This window comes from Neolamprologus multifasciatus, chromosome 20 (assembly GCF_963576455.1).
Source record: "Neolamprologus multifasciatus chromosome 20, fNeoMul1.2, whole genome shotgun sequence".
NCBI lineage: Eukaryota > Metazoa > Chordata > Actinopteri > Cichliformes > Cichlidae > Neolamprologus > Neolamprologus multifasciatus.
Genome location: NC_140458.1, coordinates 23,459,641 through 23,482,493, shown reverse-complemented (window position 1 = coordinate 23,482,493; position 22,853 = coordinate 23,459,641). Strand labels below are relative to the sequence as shown.

General features: G+C 41.4%; 1 protein-coding gene across 3 annotated transcripts in view; it reads left to right on the top strand.

Moving 5' to 3' along the window:
• Positions 1-22,853, top strand: part of LOC146494956 (plexin-A1-like) — a 306,263-nt gene that overhangs the window by 177,790 nt on the left and 105,620 nt on the right. For all 3 annotated transcript variants that reach the window (XM_085145283.1, XM_085145280.1, XM_085145281.1), the window contains exon 10: positions 20,865-21,065. In XM_085145283.1, coding sequence (XP_085001409.1) covers positions 20,865-21,065 — 201 coding nt within the window. The remainder of the gene's footprint in view (positions 1-20,864; positions 21,066-22,853) is intronic.

Genomic DNA, 22,853 nt, shown 5'->3' with positions numbered 1-22,853 from the left:
GTTTGTTACCACGTAGCCTTATGTTTCCTCTCTCTGGCTCTCTCTCTCATGGATCGGTAACAATTTGAAGTAATGCATAGGCTCATTTGGGCCAACAGCGCCTTTTTTTTCCGTCGTTAAGTGTTTATCTCTTCTAGCCACGATTTTGTTCCAATTTGCCAGTTCGTAGCCCCTGCTAAAAGCAATATTGCCCATCACCGCTGCCTGGAAAAGTTTCCCCCTGTGTCATTAGCAGTCAGTTGCCAAAGTGATTGAATTCACACTACACTGGTTATCTTCCCAAAGGCATTTGTCATATTTCTTGAGGCTGACTTGACTTCATATCTGATAAAAGTCATAGCATGTGTTATGTGAAGCTGCGGCATAGGTAAATCACACACGCGCGCACACACACAAAAAAATTCACATTCACAACAGATAACCAGTAATGTATAATTTCCTTTAAAGTAAATATAATTCTCTGCTGTCACTTCCTGGATTTGTAAATATATATAAATCAGCTGTGTTGTGACAGCAGATAAACAGAGAAGCACATTAGGGGCGACCAGGCAGAAAATTGCCAGAGTTGGAGAAACACTTGAGAAGGCCATCAACAGAAATGCATATAAACACAAACAATGAGAGAAACAAACACCAGTACAAACAAACACAGAGACAAACAAATTTGCTCTGCTCCGATGAATCCCAGCATCGGTCCGGTTGAGCCGACTGGGTCGACGCCGGGCCCCAGGGTTTAGGTTGAAATGACTTCATTTCGATTCAAGAAAACAGGAAAAATAAGACAATAATAAAAAATGAACATGGAAAAAAATGTAATAGAAAAACAGGTTTGTTTGCATTTATTTTCCTGTCTACACGCTTGCCTTCTTATTCATTTATTGATTGCAATTTGCCCGCTTGTTAATTAAGCCATTCATTCATTTTGCATGTGCTTTTCACTCAGGATACTTCATGTCCCACAAATGAATTAATGCAGTACATGACTGGCAGCAAAGACAGAAAATAGCTGCCAAATAACATCCTCTGATGGGAGCTTTGACAGGAAGAGACTTATCTTTCTCTTGTGTGTGTGTGTAAAATGCTCCATAAAACAACAGTTTCATCCTCAGCCGTGACCCGAGGTACTCGTTATTGATTATACCTTTTTATTGGCTTTGTGTTGTTGGATTCGTCATAAATGTGTGCAGTGCACGCACCACTGGGGTAACAAATGAGTAAACTCATATTGAACTTATAAAGGCTTTTTTTTATGTCTAATCAGGCTGTTTATGAATTTGCAAGTATTGTGGCCACGCGCAGCCTTATCATGTATGTTGGAAGGTTTTTATAATACATTGCACAATATACGCAATTCAGCATATCATTCTTACCACTGACAGGCAAATTGAATCAGACTGATTATCTCTTCATCATGACTCCTGTTAGTGGGTGGGGTATATTAGGAAGTAAGTGATCATTTTGTCCTCAAAGTTGATGACTTTGAAGCAGGAAAAATGGGCTAGCGTAAGGATTTGAGCGAGTTGGACAAGAGCTAAATTGTGATGGCTAGACGGCTGTAACAGAGCATGTGCAAAACTGCACCTCTTGTGAGCTGATAGCTACTGCAGTGGTCAGTATCTATCAAAAGGAACGGTGGGGAACCAGCCACAGGGTTGTGGGTGGGCGGTCGGATCCAGCAAACAAGCTGCTGTAGCTCATATTGATGATAAAGTTATGCTTGTCCTGACAGTTTTGCTAGAAAACATTGGGTCCTGCCATCTACGTGGATGTTAATTTATAACATACCACCAACCCAAGCATTATTGTATTCCCTGCTGGTTGTGGGGCTCTCTCAGCAGGATAATGCACCACAAAGCATCACCCCCTCGCAACTTCCATGACTTAAAGGATCTGTCCACAGCACCTTCAGAGGTATAGTGGAGTCCATGCCTCGACAGGTCAGGGCTGTTTTGAGCCAAGATAATATTAGGTGGGTGGTCGTAATGTTATGCCTGATCCATTTAGTAAACAAACCACTATGCAGGGGATCTTTACACTCGTCTTCCTTTATATCTCACCAGTACCTTGAACACACGTCCACAACTGCAGACATTTACCTTTATTACCATGCAGTGTTTTGCTTTTTTTGTCCTCTCTCTCTTTGAAGGTGCCTGTGGTTTAGTTTTGGCGTGCAGGCTGTATGCCAAACTTTCCTTAGCCAAGATACCAAACCCAGAGTCGTTCCTGGTGTATTTTTCGGAGTGTGAGTACAAATGTTAGATAGGAAGCAGTTAGACATATAAAAAAATGCTCGTATAAATGAGTGAATGAGACAAGCTGTATAAGGTGCTGTAATAGGTGCTTTGGGTGCTCAAGTAGAGTAGAAAAGCACTATGTAAGAACCAGTCTGTTTATCATTATCTTGTTGTATTTATATTTACTTATATTTATATCTATTTTATAAGTCAAAACTCTTCAGTTTTCACCGGGACAGTGATTCTGTCCGCACCTATGGTAATAAAAGGTAATGGTAGGGTAATGGGAGATGACCCTAATATACGTGGGTTGGAGATGTTTTCTCTGCAGGGTGGAAAGGCTTACTCTCTCAGATGTGGTGAGAAGATTGGAAAGAGAAGAAGAACTCAAAGTAGACCCGCTGCTTCTCCCACACTGAAATGAAACAATTTAAGTAGTTCAGGCACTTGCAAAGGACGCTCCCTGGTTGCCTCCCTTTACAGCTCTGCCAGGCACAGCCAGCTGGGCACAAGATGCTGGAGGGATTCTGTCTTCCAGCTGACCTGGGAGTGTCTGTGGATTCCCCCAGGAGGAGCCAGAGGAAGTTTGAGCAACCAGGACATCTCTGTTCCACCTGCTACTGGAAATGTGAACCAGAGAACAAACACTTTGTGTAGCTTCTAGTCTATTTTAATTTAAGCCCGATGTATTTCTTAAGACGCTACCTGAGTGATGTCATGTTCTGCATCAGTCACTCTGCAACTGGAACTCACAACCTTTGCCTGTTCGTATATATTTTTTTCTTTTTCTTTCATCCCTTATCTCTCGTGTCTTCTCCTCTTCCTGGAAGCCTGACCTCCTTTAGCTTAGTGAAACTCAGTAAGTCTACGATGCTTCGCTGTCTCCCAGGGGAGTGCACCAGTGGGTTTTTTTTTAGCCTGGCTGATAATTATTCGCAAGTTGTTTTAGGCTCCAGATGTAGGAAAAGTTTATAGATATGTGAATCAGCGTTGGCCTTCATGCCGGTAATGAGCGGATGCATCAACATGATGAGTCAATTGGTCAGATGGTCGAATGTTTCTGTCAAGTTTCCACGTTGCTGCAGAAAGCACAACAATAGGGATGCATGCATGAAGGTTCATATGGGCATATAGCCATAAGCCAGCCGTTCTGTGCATGTATTCCCATAGTATTCCTGCATAAAAAATGCATCTCGGCAGCCATCTCCATACAAGTATCTCTCTTTGATCTCTAAGCTCTTTTCTCTTGTTCACCCACTCCCTCATTCCCTCAACAAGTCAATTAGCAGGATGCAGACACCCATCTCTTTTTGTCTCGCAGCTAAGGGTGTCACGGTTACAGCTGTCTTTCCTTTGTTTCTGCTTGCTCAAACTCAGGCTGGTGCACAGCTCTGAGCTGCCCAGCTCGGAGGTTCTGAAGCTGGCACTGAGTAAGCCTCCCTACTCCCTCTGGGTCTCTCTCTGGCTGAGGGGAGCTGCCTGCCACTGAGAGACTCGACTGTTTGTGTGTGTGTGTGTGTGTGTGTGTGTGTGTGTGTGTGTGTGTGTGTGTGTGTGTGTACATGTACACATGTGTTAATTATTCAAAGTGTATTAAAGCTTAAAGATGCATCTCCAGATGCCTCTCTGATCGGTGGCGTGTTTAATGGAGAGAGACAGATGAGATGAGAAGCGAAAGGTGGAGCATCCACAATAAAACATAAGTGGGGGAGTGTGGCTGTGGCCTAGTTGTGAGAAAGGAACATGCTTTCTAATCCAACCAAGCACCACATTTAAGAAATTATGTGCACACTTGACAAAAAATGCAAACTAAAACCTAACCTAAAACTAAACCTTCCTTAGTGCTAGATTCTATTAGCCTGTTCACAGCACATAATAGTTATTGCATATAAATGGAATACACTGCTTCTGGTCATGCCTCTGGAAGCTGTGTGAGGATGTCCCTCAAGCATAAGTGAACTAAACAGAATACGAAAGAACGAGAAATCCTCAAAATATGGACTGATGTAGAAGAAGAGGTCAGAAGTTAGAGTGAGATTCACTTTTAATTAGGTAGTTATGGTATTTGCTTGTTTTAACTGTCTTGATATGCCTGAAAAATGACAGATTAGAAATCCCATTTGTCCATATTGCTCAAGGCGAAACTGTCGACAGTGGGATTGTGTTGTGGGATTTTGGGCTGTTTTTCGGTTGGGTTGCAAAAGGCGGGGTAAAAGAAAGAAGACGGACAGTGGAAGTGGAAGGTTAAAGATATGCACAGGGAAGGAAAATGAAAAAGACACAAATGGCAGACGTTGCTGAAGGAGCAGCGTTAGCATTCGATGAAAGGACGAGAAACACAGTGGAGTGGGAGCAGGACGACGCGAGAGATGCTTAACCATTCAGGAGATGAAAGGATACGTGAGGGTCGTGACACCACCCATGGCTTGTGTCTCCTTAGTATCTACTCAATAATTCTATGTCATTTATCTCTCTGGCCTACTTTAATCTTTGCTTGAAGCTGGGCTGCTTAAAATGACTTAACTGTGTAAGAACTTTACAGCATTTGCTTACGTTTGTCTTCAAAGCTTGAACGGGAAATGCTGAGATGTCACTGATTAAGTCACGGAGGATTCATAGCTACTTAGGCACATGTCTGACGTCTGCTCATTGTTTTTCTCGAGTTAAATTTTGTATTTTGTTTAATGAACTAAGCCTGACAAATCCACAGGGGTACAAAGCGAGAGAAGTAGATAAACAGTTTGCAGCACTCATTTATTTTGCAGTCCAAACCAAACTGAACTACTTTCCTGTGTTGTTTTTTTTCTCATCTGACCTCACTACTCCTTCATGCCAAAGGCTTAATGAACCTCACTCCACTATTGTTTTGAAGGCACCCGAGTAATCACATGTGCGAAATTGGTTGTGAAAGAATTTTGACAGTGCCCAGTCTCAGTGGGTAAATTTAATGGCCATCAGACTGTTGAATGGTGCAATGAGGAGTAGAAAGAGAGCAATTAACAGGGGTATCGCTACTGTTCAGTCCCATTATTCTATGCTAACCGACGTTTTTAGCTATGAGCAAAAAAAAGATTCTTTTAAAACATCTTTTTGCTTTTTTAAAACAACTTCAAAATGAGGTTTTAGCCGAGGGGAGCCACATGTTTAATGTAGAAGCAGTCCAGTTTACAGCAGGTAGCCTGTGGTTATATTGATTTCACCTTTGACAGATCTGCCAAAGTGGACCAAACATAGTTCAAAGAAACTTGATTCAGATCAGTTTTATTTATATAGCACCAAATCACAGCAATAGTCACCTCAAGGCTCTCTCTGCTGAATCACACTTGTTATTAATCTCTGTCTCTCTTCCATAGCATGCCTTTTGTCCTGTCTTCCTTCTCTTGCCCCAACCGGTCGCAGCAGATGGCCCCGCCCCTCCCTGAGCCTGGTGCTGCTGGAGGTTTCATCGTGTTAAAAGGGAGTTTTTCCTTCCCAGTGTCGCCAAACTGCTTGCTCATAGGGGGTCATATAATTGTTGTTTTTTGTCTCTGTATGTATTATTGTAGGGTCTACCTTACAATTTAGCGCCTTGAGGTGACTGTTGTGATTTAGCGCTATATAAATAAAACTGAATTGAATTGAATTGGCACTTCATATTGTACAATGATACAGATAAAACCCCAACAATCGGACGACCCCCTCTGAACAAGCACTTGGTAACAGTGGAAAGGAAAAACTCCCTTTTAACAGGAAGAAACCTCTGGCAGAACAAGGCTCAGGCAGGGGCAACCATCTGCTGTGATTGGTTTAGGGTGAAGGGTCTGTGGAAGAGAGCCAGAGATGAATAATAACTAAAGATTAAATGCAGAGTGCTGTGTAAACACATAATGTATGAAAAGAGGTGAGTGAGGAAGAAACAGAGTGCATCATGGGAAGCCCCCAGTATCATAGGACTATTGCAGTGTAACTATGGGTCACCTGATTCAGGAATAACTATAATCTTTATTAAAAAAGTAAAGTTCTAAGCCTTTTTATGTGGAGAGGGTGTCTGAATCCAAACTGGGAGCTGGTTTCAAAGAAGAGGGGCCTGAAAGTCGAAGGCTCTGCTTCCCATTCTACTCTTAAATACTCTAGGAACCACAAGCAGAGCAATGTGCTTTATTTGGGTCATACAGTACTGTGAGGTCTTCATCATTCACTAAAAAAACGTCTGATGAACACATTCTTGGTCTTGAATGGTAATGCTAATCGCACCCGAGGGCACTCAAGTTCAACCAGTTCAGAGCAGTCTGTCTTTTAATCTTGCAAGATGGATGTAAGGTTCTGCCGTGGTGTGCCGCATTGTGCAGCAAAACTACACGGGATTTGCTGTTAATACAGTGTAGCAGTACAAACTCCTCTTTAGTGTCTGACTGCAGGTTTCCCTTGAGGTGAGAAGAGAGAGGTAATAAGTTGGTTTGATTAAAGGTAAAGGTGGTAATACAGCTGGGTTTTGGGTTTTTGGTGGGAAAGTAAAACTAGGAAATTCCTCATTGATGGAGCCGTAATGAACCCAAGGTGTGACTTATGTTCATGCATTTATTTAAGTATCGGAATTTCACTTCATAACAGTGAAGTCGATCTCTTTCTTTTTACCTCTTCCTGTACATGCCCCCATATCCCCTGTAGTAAAGGGCTGCGAGTGGGTGGACACACCAAAAGGCTTCCAACACAGTTCAAAGTGTCTTTTATTGAACAGAAGAGCTCCTAGGCTGGTGCGATGGAGTGCCTGCCCTCCTTCCACCTGAGACTACGTCTGAGGAACTTGGTTCATTTGAGCAAAATAGATGAAAAGTTTTCCTGTTGAAATGAAGCACAGGGGGATGAGTCGCAAATCTAGAATAAAAGATGAAACAGGTCTGGCAAAGAGGAGCGATCGCTTTTAAAACTTTTTCTGGCCCCAGTGAATTTGCATACGAGATACCGCAGTATCTTTTGTTGCGAAGTTTGCTGCGTTGTGTATTGCTTAAACTTTTCCGACCCGGGACCTTGGGGGACCTGAGAAATGCATTCCCTCGTCCAAAGACAAACGGAGGAAATAAACTCTCAGGAAGGTTTGCATCACGGGCTTTTCTGGTGACCTTGAAAGGTTTGGATGATTCTCAGATGGGTCACAGAAATCACTTATTATTCACTGGGTCACAGTCTAAAAAAAGGGGTTGTAAGTCAGTTTTTGGTTGGTTCCCACATGGCATGGAGCACTTTGTCATTTTCTTTTCATAAGATGAAACAAAATTCATCAAATTTTGATCCTGAGGGCTAAGAGAGAGAGACAGCGAGGGAGAGAGAACACAAGGCTGTACTTAGTGAGGCCATCCTGATCACTTCTTGTTATCTGTCATGTATCCACTGTGTCACACACACACACACACACACACGCGCGCGTGCGCAAACACTCAAACAGAGAGTTTGTGGGTCTTTTTTTTTACAGGCTCCTATTGATCCACTAGCTGATGCTTATCATCTACATCCTCCTCTTTGACCATCCGGACTTGATAGCATCCTGATAGACACACAATCACACTTGGTCATCAGAGATAGCACACAGGACACTGCTATTCTAATGGAGACATGTGAGGAAGAGCCTTGTGCAGTTACTGGGGTAGAGCTCTTTTACAAGCAAACGCAATATGCTGCAATATCTGCAGGTTGTTTTTTGTTTTCGGAAGAAAAAAAACAAGCTGGAGTTTAAAAAATGATATGTGTACATATATATATATGAATACAGAGGCACCAATCATGGCAGCAGAGGAACAAGCTCTAAGCAGATCCATAGAGGCTGCTGTCTACCACACGAGGCCAGACCCCAGGTGTAGGCTGTGCAAAGATGCCCCGAGACAGTCCAGCACAAAAACAATACAGTGGCTTGCAAAAGTATTTGGCCCCCTTGAACTTTCCCACATTTTGTCACATTACAGCCCCAAACATGAATCAATTTTATTGGAATTCCACGTGAAAGGCCAATGCAAAGTGGTGTACACGTGAGAAGTGGAACGAAAATCATACATGATTCCGAAAATTTTTTACAAATAAATAACTGAAAAGTGGGGTGTGCGTAATTATTCTTAATTATCGTAATTATCCCATTCTTCTTTGCAAAACAGCTCCAGCTCAGTCAGATTAGATGGACAGCGTTTGTGAACAGCAGTTTTCAGATCTTGCCACAGATTCTCGATTGGAATTAGATCTGGACTTTGACTGGGCCATTCTAACACATGGATATGTTTTGTTTTAAACCATTCCATTGTTGCCCTGGCTTTATGTTTAGGGTCGTTGTCCTGCTGGAAGGTGAACCTCCGCCCCAGTTTCAAGTCTTTTGCAGACTCCAAGAGGTTTTCTTCCAAGATTGCCCTGTATTTGGCTCCATCCATCTTCCCATCAACTCTGACCAGCTTCCCTGTCCCTGCTGAAGAGAAGCACCCCAGAGCATGATGCTGCCACCACCATATTTGACAGTGGGGATGGTGTGTTCAGAGTGATGTGCAGTGTTAGTTTTCTGCCACACAGCGTTTTGCATTTTGGCCAAAAAGTTCCACTTTGGTCTCATCTGACCAGAGCACCTTCTTCCACATGTTTGCTGTGTCCCCCACATGGCTTGTGGGAAACTGCAAACGGGACTTCTTATGGTTTGCTGTTAACAATGGCTTTCTTCTTGCCACTCTTCCATAAAGGCCAACTTTGTGCAGTGCACGACTAACAGTTGTCCTATGGACAGATTCCCCCACCTGAGCTGTAGATCTCTGCAGCTCGTCCAGAGTCACCATGGCACTCTTGGCTGCATTTCCGATCAGCGCTCTCCTTGTTCGGCCTGTGAGTTTAGGTGCACGGCCTTATCTTGGTAGGTTTACAGTTGTGCCAGACTCCTTCCATTTCTGAATGATGGCTTGAACAGTGCTCCGTGGGATGTTCAAGGCTTGGGAAATCTTTTTGTAGCCTAAGCCTGCTTTAAATTTCTCAATAACTTTATCCCTGACCTGTCTGGTGTCTAAATCCAATCGAGAATCTGTGGCAAACTCTGAAAACTGCTGCTCACAAACGCTGTCCATCTAATCTGACTGAGCTGGAGCTGTTTTGCAAAGAAGAATGGGCAAGGATTTCAGTCTGTAGATGTGCAAAGCTGGTAGAGACATACCCTAAAAGACTGGCAGCTGTAATTTCAGCAAAAGGTGGTTCTACAAAGTATTGACTCAGGGGGCTGAATAATTACGCACACCTCACTTTTCAGTTATTTATTTGTAAAAAATGTTTGGAATCATGTATGATTTTCGTTCCACTTCTCACGTGTACACCACTTTGTATTGGTCCTTCACGTGGAATTCCAATAAAATTGATTCATGTTTGTGGCTGTAATGTGACAAAATGTGGAAAAGTTCAAGGGGGCCGAATACTTTTGCAAGCCACTGTATAACCAAGTGGCTGGTGTAGTATACAGGAATATCTGTAAATGGTAAATGAACTGGTTCTTATGTAGCCGAGCATTCAGAGCACTTTATGCAACTTGCCTTATTCACCCATTCACACATGAACTTGGATGAACTTGACTAAAACTATTTGCAAACCTTCAAAAGTTTATGTGTGAGTGATTGCAGTCAAACCAAGTTGGACCACAACTGTTTGGAGAAAGGTTGCCTCCCACCAGGTGACCTGTGCACACTCAAACTCTTAGCAACTACTTTTATACAGAAAAAAACTCCATACAGTCTCCAGCAACCACTTATTTAATAATCTCAAGGAAGTTCCTGCCCTACTTCTTCTCTAATGTGACTTATAAGGGATAATAATCACTAGGTGTTACAACGATATAATAGACTAATAAGATTATTTGTGTTTTGCTGCTTCTTTCTTCTTAACGACAGCTTCTTGGTGCTTCCTGCCAGGTTAGCACAAGTTAATGTGAGCTTCAGTAGCTGCACACTCTTGCCTGCGTCCTTTCCAGGGAATCAACTATTGTTTGGAACAGCAGAGCAAGAGGGGTTAAGGTGACTAGTGACAAGGAAGTGCAGTGCAAAAAAAAAAAAAAGAAACATCATCTTCAAAATTAATTAGCCAAATATTTCCCAGATACCACTGCTGAATAAAGCAGACAGTAAAAGTCCAAGTGTTACATTGCTGAAAAATGCAGGTGCTGCACATATCAGAATACACACTAAATCAAATTGCCTGCTCCATCTGCACAGCATACGTTATTATTCTGGAGTGACAAAGCCCATGAATGGTATTGTAGAGCAGCTGTGCTGATAGATGTGTCCATAGATATCATTTTGTTTCTGGCCTTTGTTTCACCTTCGTCTTTGGTTTTTTTACAAAAGGAGAGCTGCAGCATTCGGTGCACATGTGGCCTCAGGTTGTCTTAGTATATCGTGTGCTCTATGAATACATTTTGATCTGTCTTTTTGATAAAGATACATTAAAAAAAAGCTTTGTTAATAGTGAGAAAGTGGCAGTTTCAAAATGAGGCCTCGTGAACTGTTTGTGCATCTGTGGGATAGAAAAAGATCTGTTGGGATTACAAACAGGATCCATTGCACAGCTGGTGAGCAAGTGTGTTACTTTGTGTTACTCTCTAAGGACTTAACTATATTAGTGTCTAAAACTGAGACATTGCTCAACAGATGACTCTTCCTCTCCCTTCCCTGGGACATGCGGTCATCATATCAGGTCCTTTTTCTTTCTTTCCGTATGTGTGTGTAAGAGCGCTGGTCGATGGGGTCTCGCCCCTTCCTTTCTGAAATGGTTCATTGGACTGTAACGCTAATCCGCTGGGACCCTCTACACCGCGATGACCCCCTCCCAACACTCACACACATAGACAAACACACAGGCTCCCTCATCCATCATACTCGGTGGCTGTCTGCGCCTCCGAGAGGTGACCTCATTGGTGACAGCCAGCAGCCAATCGGGGCTCTCGCCTCATCTCTGACATCACTGTAGATGTTTCCATCCTGATAAAACCAATTAGAAGTGAGGAAAAAAAGAAAGTTTACGAAACACACTATATTGTTCGGGCTGAATATAGTAAAACAAATATCAACTTTATTACAGGTTTCATCCCTTCTTTGTTTTTTTAGTTTTACTGTTTCTAAAGCAACAGGGTAATTAAACATTATAAATACGTGCTTGGTGTTTCTCATTCTTCTCTGTATCCACATCACCGTGTTTGTTTTGGGAGCCTGCGCGATCTTCCAAGTGTTTCACCCTTAAGACATCTTACCCCAGCAGCCAATGAGGAGTGCGAGAGACAGATAGAGGATAGCAGAGTATATAGAAAACAAGCAAAGGAAGGCTGCGGAGAAGAGGAAAAGTCAATAGGAAAATGCAGCGAAGCATCGTAGACAGCTGGAGTTCATGACTGCAGGCATCATCGTGTTTCAATAAACCACAGAGCAGGTAGAAAGTGGCGGGTGGGCGGATCAGTTCCTTGGAAGATATCAGGAACAGAAGAGGAAAGTGAGGTTGAAAGAGACTAGGAGACAATAGTGGGGTTGGGATTGAAAGAGAAAATGATGTGTGACTAAGCCACTGGGAAATAAACACGACCTTGGATAAAACAAGTGCATCTAAACCCTTGTGGCTTTAATTATACAGGGCCTAGAGCTAAATCCCAAGAAAAAATGGTGATATCTTAAGACTCTGCAGAATCTATAGTTCCAACTCAGACCAAAACTACGAATGTTTTCTGTATTTTATGCAATTACACTCGTTACGGCAGGTAAGTTGTGGGGTTTTCGGTATGTTCATTATTCTTAAGCACGATTTCTAAAGAACACGTTCAGGGATTTTATTCAAATTTAGCACAAACAGTCACATTGACTGGAGTAGAATTTAGTGGTCAAAGGTCAAGGTCATTTGACCACCAAATTGGTCGATTCTACATTGATTGAAGATTTAGTATTTCCTCTGAAATGACAGATCACCACGTATCATATTTGGCTTTTGTCAGCCTTATCTGCCTTCTCATGCTCTGTGATCACACTGCATAAATCTGTCTCTAAGCTCTTTAGCATTTGCTAATTATACACCTTTTTAGTTTGCCGGCTAACACTTTGCAGTCTTTGCAAATTTTTAAAGTTTTAAAATGTTGCTATTTTTCATTGCAGTTTAATTGAAAGTGTTTGTGGAAGTTGTTAATTTTATACTTAATGGATAAATATATTATGTGTGACTAAGTATAGTATGTTGTCATATGCATTTTGTGAAGTGTGTCTCTTGTCCAGCCTCCTTCTCTTCACCCCTCAACCAATCACAGTAGATGACCGGTTCAGGGAAGAGGGGCTTCTTCCTGTTAAAAGGGAGTTTTTCCTTCCTACTGTCGCCAAGTGCTTGCTCAAAATGGGTCGTTTGATTGTTGGAGTTTTCTTTGGATTTGGGTCTTTGCCTTAAAATATAAAGCACCTTGAGGCATCTGTTGGAGTGAGTTGGTGTTATGTGAATAAAAGTGATGGACTGAATTGAATCAAAGCACGTTGAGACTATCATACGTAAGTTTGGACTATATAACTGAACCTTGGCTTTACTATTAGAGTTATAACAACATAACAGTTCCCGGACTGTTATAGCTTTTTAATTCTCATGGAAATGTTTATTGATGGCTCTCCTTTATTCATGATTTTCAGCCACGATTTTTTTTTTTTTATCTTGAATGCCGAAATAAACTGTGCTAAAATGATGGCAGACATCAATATCGTCATTATTTACAGCAGTACTTTTTCTGCTGTGGCAGTAAAATGTAGGCAGTGATGTCATTGGTGGTTTTTGTCCTTTAATAAGGACAAACTTCAACTTCTGCTAGTTTTTATCTATATACTTCCTCCCATATGTCTACCTGTTAAATCAAATATATTTAAAAACTTGGTTAATGTTCTTCCTAAAATAAGTTTTGCAACTTTAAAAAAAAAGAAAATTTAAAGTCTGTGGGCCTACAGATGCAGCTGACAGAGACGTAATAGAGATTTCACACTGTTGATATGGAAGAGGAACTCAGATTAATTTCTTTCTGAAGGCTTACCTTCCCACCTTTGATCATAGTATCTGTGTATTTGGCCCCAAGGCTACTGTAAAACACTCCACAGGCCGAAGCAGTAGCTTACTGAACAGAGCCAGAGGGCAAGATTTAGCTTTGGATCAGTTTGTGCGTGTGAGAGAGTGAGTGAGATGATAAATGTGTGTGTATGTGTGTATTTAGTGCATATTCATCTAGATGTAACGCAGCCTGTGTCTCTGTGTGTCTGTATTACCAGTCTGGGAATTAGTTTGGAAAGATATAAGCGCTGTGTACAACTCCCATGTTGCAGAGCTCCTCCCCTGCCTCGCTCTGCTGGGAACTTGACCTCCTTGACTCTCATCTCCCACTTTAATAAACGAGTGTATGGCTCCCAAGACCTCGTCTCGCCTCCATATCTCCTCCCCTCCTTCCTTTTAACTTCACCTCCCTCACCCTTTCTTATCCAGTGGTTTATCACTGCTCGTCCTTTGCATCACCGTTCTTCGCCGGCTTTCGGTGCAGTAAATTTGGATCTCAACAAGGCATTTCTCTAGTTGTTTTTTTAGTACTGATACGCAGTTTTATGAATATTCTAAAAAAAAAATAACACTTTCTTTAAGTGTTAAATATTTGACATTTTCATTCATGTTTTTTTAAATCATTATTTATTTTCTTGATCCTTTCAAGTATCCATCAACACTACACTGATGGTCATTGTAATGCTTTTTTTAGCCCATTATATTAACATTATTAACATGTACTAATCGTCTAGTAAGTACTTCACATTACTTTTTACAGTGTTCATCTGTTTCTTGTTCTTAGTGTGCATTACGTGTAAAAAGATCTAGTTTAGTAACACTTTTTAATAAGGATTATTAATAAATTGTAACTTGGTAGTTGATTAAACTTTGCTTAATAGTTTTAGAGTCAACAGTTAATTAATAAAGCTTGTCTAATTGGCTTTGTTTAATTAGTTTTATCATTTATTGGGGTGTAACTGTAAAGATTAAACTGTTTATAGAAAAAAAGTGTAAATGATTATGAACTAGTTTATCATAGCCCTGATAAGACGCATGTGTAAAAGCTGTTTTAAAGAGCGTATATGGACACAGGTGATTGGTGAGTCCATCAGACTGTGAACATGGTTTGTCCTCGTCCTTTCATCTTTCACCATTCAGTCAGATTTAGGCTAAATAAGTTGCTTATGGTTTAGAAAAAGATGCAGGCTGCTTGTGTGAATGAGACTGTTTGACTCTTGCTGCTCCACGTGCATCATGGAACCAACGCCAAAGCAATAATAACAGCAATATTTAGGAATGAGGACTGAATCACTCATCAGTAATGAACTTTAATAACTATATCATGATATTATTTAGAAATCCTTAGGAACAAGAACCTCTGACACAGTGCAAACCTCTGCCAAGGCAGCTCACTCTCTGGGCAGCATTTACTGTTAAGGGAACAGTTTTGTATTTTGTATATATTCATTTTATTTTCTTTGTTCTTTTCAAACATATTTACATACAGTAAAAGCACATGGAAAGTGAAGGCTTTTGTTATTTGTCAATTTTAATTGACAACACTGATCATGCACTTTGGGGTCAACTTGAAGGAAAGACTTGTGTTAAATGTAAAAGTGAGGTCAAAGGTCAAATGTGACATGATATTTGGATATAAGCTATGACGTGATATTGAGAATCCACACATGCCGGTATCATTTCTGAAATGTTGCCAATACAACCAAAGGTAGTGGAATTTAAACCACAGTTGTAAAGATAAAATACATCTTATTTGACTGTTTGACCTTATTTGAGGTCAGAGGTCAAATGTGAGATGATATTGACAACACGCACCACACTTGTGAGAATCATAGTTTTTATGTTAAGGCTTTTAGTCAATTTTCAACCAGTAAATCAGTAAGTTGACCTTGAAGACCTTGGTGGATGTAAGCCAAATTTTTAATAGATTGTTAAGATGAGCTCACTCTACACCCCTGCAAGGTTTTATCAGAATCCATTCAAAACTTTTCTGAGTTTTCGTGTTTGATAGCACGCATGCAAACTGGGGGAAGTAACAGTTGCACATTGTATTGTCTAAAATTTTAGGTGTATAATTGTCCTCAGAATATATATAGCTGTTGTTGTGTTTTATCAGTGCTGAGTGTCCCAAAGTGACCCATTATTGTAAATCACGTTCGATTTCTCTGTAGTGCTGATGGGAGGATGGATGAAAAATCATCAAACGTGCCTATTTCCTGCACAGCAATCAGCCAACCATTTTTCAGACACGTAGCACATCGATCTGCAACTTTAGATGAGTGGTGACATGAACATCACTTTCATTTTGTTATTTGTTGGCTATAAAAGGACACCAGCGTGGGGTGAAAATGAGTCCAGAAACAATGTAAGAGGCAACAACCACAGTGATGAGCAGTAGGGGTTGCAGTGTCGCAGCCTGCACCTGTAACCGTTTCCCGCGTTGCACTCTTTGTGCTGCTGTGCTGGTCCACATTAGAGTAGCACATTTGTGTCAGTGTAGAACTATAGCATGAAACTTTTGTTGCTGACTGGTAATAAAGTATCACAGTGTCTTACTTGATAATTTACTTTTTCTGATTAACAACCTCGACACTGGCTATGATAGGTTGCGTATAATTCCTAAAGTAATTATTTTTATCGCGCAAACTACTGATCTAAACTTCAATGCTTGTTAACAGTAAATTACTGCCGTCTAAAGCTTAATTTACTGATACTTTCCAGTCTGTTTGCAGCACCTATTATAGGCTGTTAGGCCTAGTTTTCTGATCCATTTATGCCTCCAATTTTTGTCTGAAAATTGCATTTGTGATTGGTTTAAATAAAGATTGCCTGATGGATGTACAGTTCAACCGTTTCGCCAGCAACACAATCAAAGGCTGAGAAACAAAGCAACAAAGGGAGAGAGAGCGCTACAGAGAACCTAAAGATCAAGTGTGAGCGACAGGAAGAAAGAAAAGAGAGGAGAGAAGGAGAGGGATTAGAGGAATCCCCCAGGTAGAGAGATTGTTGTGTCTCATTGTGTAGAACCGCTCCGCTATCTGATGCAGACTCAGCTCTGACACCTGTCACCACTCCTAATGAAACAGCTCCCACAATCCTCTGCTCTCCAATCTTTTGTTCATTCCCGCCCTCCTTTGTGCGTGTTTCCCTCTCTTTTTTTTCTTTTTTGGTTTGTGCAATTGTGCGTCTTTGTATTCTATATGTAGACCCTATGTGGGGAATGCCTTTGTATGTTTGCTGAGGGATGTGTGTGCGTATCTGTTCCTCAGAGAAATGTTGCGCTGTGCTTTTTAGTCTGACTCTGGTGCATCAGCAATAAGGAACAGACCTCAAGAGAGAGAGTTTGTGTGTGTGTGTGTGTGCGTGTGCGTGTGTGTGTGTGTGTGTGTGTGTGTGTGTGTGTGTGTGTGTGTTGCTGAAGCAATAGGGACCAGTGAGGGCAGCAGGGAGGCACAGATGTGAAGTGGCATGCATTTGTGTGTGTGGTTATGTGTGTGTTTGTAAAGATTGGAACAGATGCCTGATTGTGATCCTTATGATGATGACAATGACTCTTGTTTCATCTAGTCCAACCCCAAAATACACTACTTCCTTTTTCTCTTTTTAAGTTTTATTAGATTTGAGCAGGAGTTCATTAGCAGCCAGTCACTATGTATGAATGCTTAAAATTACAACTGTCCGCCTGACTAAATGACAGCCTGCTTTACTGGGCTCCATAGCAGATTCTCTGTCTTCTCCCTTTCTGATTTCTTTCCAAATGTTCCCTGTCTGGAGGGGGAAAAAAACCTGTTCGTCCCCGTCTCCTGCCAGGCTTTAAGTAGTATATCCTGTTTGAACCAGCCACACCAAGATGGGGATACTGTGGCCATAAAAGGACCACAAATGGTCAGCAGCAATTCATGCTTTACACATGACATCTGAACTACTGGGACACGGCCACCCGGTGGGCAAAAACAGTACTGGAGTCCTTTGCTCTCCAGCCATCATTTGAAGATCTTCAAATTTAACAGATAGTTAAAATGCAGATAGTTACTGTGCACGATGCACTAATCAACATTTATTTACAGCTGCCAGAAGGCTGTAGAGTATGGCACCAAACTGTGAGCACAATTCTTCGAACCTTGCCTTACAGACCAAATCACACCAGTCCCTGCTTCTCCACAGCAACCCAGGCTGTCAGTGGTGGCTCATTTATTCTGACATTGGAAAAATACTTGGTCAACTTTACTGTTATCACAAGACAATGTGACAAATTAATGCTACCGGAGCTTTTATGGCACTACACTCTAAATGTCCCAGTCAACAAAACTTAGCATTTAAGTGTGGTAGTTTGTGTAATCTAGCTATGTAACACTTGCGTTTGCTTTAACGATGAACAATTTCTTGTTCTTTGCCTCCCACATGGCGGTGTTATTTACCCATCCAGATCAAATGTATCTGTCATGTAGCCGTGTATGGTGAAGAGTTCTCTACGAGATACGTAGATGTCACCGAACTGGAACTTTGGGAAAGACGTCACCAGTTTCAGGGATTTCAATAAAGCTGTCAGGGCAGAATATGACTCACAAGTCAACAAAATTCATAGTTTCTAATCTTGCAGTTCTACCAACTGCCCACTATTGGCCATTACGGAGTGATGTTTTGCCCCTTGGGTAGGGAGTCAGTCACATGACTGAAAACTATGGATACTATCCATTAAACAGATAGGCTTTAATGTTTAAGTCATGGTCTCTTGGTACTAAAGGGACCCACAATGTGCCCCTTTGCATCCCCTGACTCCATTATACCAGCACCAGCAACTGAACTACCGATCCAAGGCAGGATGGATCCATGATTTCATGTTATTTACAACAAATTGTCACGCTGCCATCCAAAAATCGCAGTAGAAAATAACAACTGTTTATTGTTAAGTTCCGGTGAGCTCATCCCTAAGTTTCCTGTTCTTACCTGATACGTGTGGCACCATATTGTGTTCCCTTGCTGTAGCCCACCTGCTTTAAGGTCAGATGTGCTGTGTGTTCAGAGACACTCTTCTACATACCTTGGTTGCAACAGTGGTTCTTTGAGTCATGTTACCTTTCTTTTTGTTCAAGTCTCGTTTGGACTCGAGAGAACTGCTGCTAGATATTGTTATATTTTCGGTTCATTCTCTGTAAACCCTAGAGATGGTTGCACAGGTAAATCCCAGTTTCTGAAATACTCAGACCAGCCAACAACCAAAGTCATTTAAATCACCTTTAAATCGCCTTTCTTCCTCATTCTGCCAATCAGCAGGTAGTCTTGACCATGTCTCCATGCCTAAATGTTGCTGCCATGTGATAGGCTGATAAGATATCTCCAAGAAGTAGTTGAATAAGTGTACCTAATATTGTATTATTATAAATTATCTCCAGTAAGAACATGTAGCACAGATAATAGAGGTTTTTGCTTAAAATGGCTACTTGTTGTAGTTTGAGAAAGATGTATATGATAACAACCTTGAGTTTACTGGGTGACATTATTCTTTAAGTAAATATTTAGATGATGGAGTGTGCAAAAAGCCCTAATACCATAGTCATCACAATCTCCTAGTTCAGTTGTGATGAGTGGGGAACTTAGTTGTAAAAACCGTAAAAACAGTGTTGGAAATGTTGACATGTGTTTGTGTGACTAACCTTTAGAGCCAGTCTAAAAGAACTTTTTTGGCACTTCTGTGGTGGCTTCATTTTTCAGTCACTGGAGATGACTTTGATTAGAAAGTAATTTACAGTACGGGAGAAAAACCAAAACAATTAGCTCCAGCCCGCTAAAAGCTCAGCGCTTTTGAATGTAAACACACTTTCTTGCTGTGCGTGACGTACCCAATAACACCTAGTCATTTCATTCACTGCAAAATAAATTTTACGGCAGCTTTAAGAGCGTTATTAACGACACAACATAATGCCTTTCAGAGTTACACTGAGAAGTAGTACAGCGGGTCATAATTACTTTATGCTTTCCTCGTTTCTTGTCATCTTCTTTTCTGCATCGTTCAGCTTTCTTGTTCGCTTCTGAGTGTTTTATCCGCTCTTTGGACTCTTTTGAATTTTGAACTACATGTGCGATGAATGCGCTGTAGATTCACTCAGCACAAGCCCGTATGGAGTTGGCGCGAGTCACCTCTGGCTTTGAGTGTGCGCCATATTTTTGTGAAGGGAGCTGAAGAGTCTCTTGGTGCCATTATGTCCAAATTTCTCTCCTCTTTCAGCATCCTCTCTGTCGTTCCCAGGCCAATCTGCAAGTCATTACTGGTGTTCCATTAGACAGTGCCCCAGCACAGAGCAAACTCATACTGAGATTACTCTACAGACATTGAGGCTGCCAGTGTGCTTTCACTTCGACTATTCATCCCTGGTTTAAAATAGCATGCAGCTCCCACTGATTTATCAGCGCACATATAAACGTTTGCCATCCTAATAGGAAAATTATAGCTCGCTCGATGGCGTTTAAACTGGAATAAAATTTCATTTAGACATTGTAGTTGGGTTTTTGGATGGCCTTATTATTATTTACCCCCATCGCCGGATGAATACCGAACACATTAGAAGGTATAAGTACTTTAAATGTAATTACAGACTTTATGATTTTGCAAAAGCACTTTTTTAGCCTTTCACACTGCACACAGTGTCTTAACAAGTCAGAGCTTTTTCAGCATGTTAGAACAGTATATTATAGTTGAATCACTTTAGCATTTTTAGCAAGCTGCTTTCATCGGGTAGGAAAGTGTCCTAGTGATGGAGCACGTGGCTTAGAAGCAAATGAAGTGGCACCGGTCCTCAAATTTGGATATGACGACATAACTGGATCTCATTTAAACTCAAACCGATAAAAACTAATTGAAATACATACATACAGCCTCACAGTCATGTCCCCTCTGTAATCTGTTAGACCTTAGTGTGTTTTACAGTGCAGCATGGTGGAATTAGTAATGTCCGTGTTCCTGGGAGACGCTGCCTCCGGCTCTCAATTTTGTCCACACAGAAAGATTTAGAATATCCTTTGGTGGATTCTTTTTCCGGCAAAAACACATGCCTAATATCCATAAAAGCCTCATTAATATGGGGATGGTGGTTGGTTCCAAAATGGTACTCTTTATGACAAGTAACTGCTACGTTCAATATTCTGTGTTTCATAAATGGTGTGGTGGTGGTGGTGGGAGGAGGAGAGGGATCCTCAGGAGTGTTGCTAATTTGTAAGTGGAGATTTTAGGCTGGTGAATTTTCAGTGAGAACAAAGGAGGCCGGGCTGCATGTGGAATCGTGTCTAACGGGGTTGGGTGCTCTTAGCGAGAAAAAGAAAAGGTTTCATAATTACGGTCATCAGGGAGTTGTGACAGATCCTGATGCCATTTCTAATTCATAGTTTTGATTGCAATAAAGAGTAATTTTCCATATCATGGATCATGTTCAGTATGTCGTTTTTGGGGAGTTTTTTGCCATTACTTAACAGCTTTTTTTTTTCTCTGGATCTGTGCAGCAGCAATGTGTTTCACCCAGATCTGCAATTTAACTAAAATGTTCTGTCACATTCTCTGCTTATTATTGTCTTTGTAACTCCTTTTTTCCTCACCTCCAGGAATGCCCTCAGATCCTGCCCTCCACCCAGATCTACATCCCTGCTGGAGTTATGAGGCCGATCACCCTGCTGGCCCAGAACCTGCCCCAGCCTCAGTCTGGACAGAGAAATTACGAGTGCATCTTTCACATCCAGGGCAACACGCACAGCGTCCCGGCTCTGAGGTTTAACAGCACGAGCATACAGTGTCAGAAGACCATGGTAAGCATTGAAGCACACGCACATTCGCATGTGGGGAGGCGAAGTTTCCCAACACTCATTTCTGGACAGTCCGTGCTGCTGTAAACCAGCGATGTGGGGCAGGAAGACTGGCAGTAATAGACTGGTAGAGCAGAGAGCTGAACTGAGGCATATGGCCACAGGGACTGACTGTCGCAAAAACCACTCTCTCTTCATTCCCACTCCTCACTCCAGCCTCTTAGCCTTCAGTCAAACTGTCAGCACTAAAAGGGGAGCGACCGCTCCGGTGCTGTTAATTTCCCGGGCTCCAATCAGGGCAGGAGGCAGAGGGGAGGCGTTTTTAACGACACCAATTATGACTTAACTTAACGAGACATATGATTAACATGCAAAGAGCTCGCCGCGGCACTCACTCACTCACGCTGATAGGTCCAATAGCGAGTCCTCTCCGTTAAAAAGGCAGCAGGAGCGGGCGTGCGGCGCTGGCAGCTTTGCGGGGCTGCCTTTTTTTCAGCCTGTCACACACTTGTCAGCGGCTGCGGGTCATTTGCCGACTTCTCCATAGCCACTGGGCTCGAAACGCGACGCTGATTTGCGGCCGCTTGCTGTTTTTGAACTATACAGCGTCGCCCACTTTCTCTCCACAAAGGGAAGAGATTGAGCTTCAGTGCTGTGATCCTGGAAATCGGTCTGCCTCTGATGTTGGATGGTGACACAAAAAATAGTTCTGGGGTATAGTATTGAAGTTGATTTGCAGATCGTAATGATGCCTCCTACAGTTCTTTTGTGCTGTGGAAAGGTAATTTGCGCTTATATAGTCACTTGTGTCTCTATAATTGCTTCATGCAAGTGAGGTTCTTTTAGATTTTGCTTTTTGAGTCGTTATTACTGGTTTCTGGCAGATTTGTCCTCGGTGACCCGATAGTTGAAAGCCTATTGAATAGAGCATGAGCAAAAATACTAATTGCTGTGTGTCTGCTTGAATATTTAAATGACCTGGTCAATGTCAGAAGCTTTCTTTTGGATTCAAATTCATTTTGAAATTACTTTTACATTTCTTGGAATGAGTTGAGACTTCTATTGTTGACATTATAAGACATTTATATCTAAAAATGTGTTATATGTATAATGGTGATTATTTTTACTTTTCATGTTCAGCTAAATAATAAATATTACCCCACAAAATTCTGTCATCAATATATTAATGAAAAATAAAAAGTAAAATAATATCTTTTTACAGCAGTAATTTGTTTTCAGAGGATTAATGATACAAGATTCAACATCGAGCTAGGGTAGCTAAGCCAGACATTTGGTTGGTATCAAAATCTGCATTCGTAACTCCATCATTTAAAAAAAATTCCCAACACCAACAACTGAAATGCATCACAAACCAGGACAGAGCTTTCACTGTGCTTTACAGATGCCTGTAGATACTCACTGTTGTACCTCTGTCCTGAACTCCTCCGTTTATTTTTGGATTCACTAGAAAATCTGTTGCCACTCATTTTCAGTTCAGTTCTGTGATTAAAGAAAACAAAAGAAAAAAACGGAAGAAAATGAAAGAAAAAGCCGGCAGTGTCCAAAGAAAACCTTCAAAGGACCTTCAGAGAATCTGGAGAACTATTGATCAAAACAAAGTCTGGCTCCAAGGAAGGAAAGGAAATGAGGCGTGGCTCAAGACTTTTACACAGCACCAAATACATTTTACATTACCTTTTTTATTGAACATAATATTTCTATCAAATGCAGTGGATACAGATTGTTTGCAGCCTGTTTCATGGTTATTAAATGTAAGTATTTAGCATATAT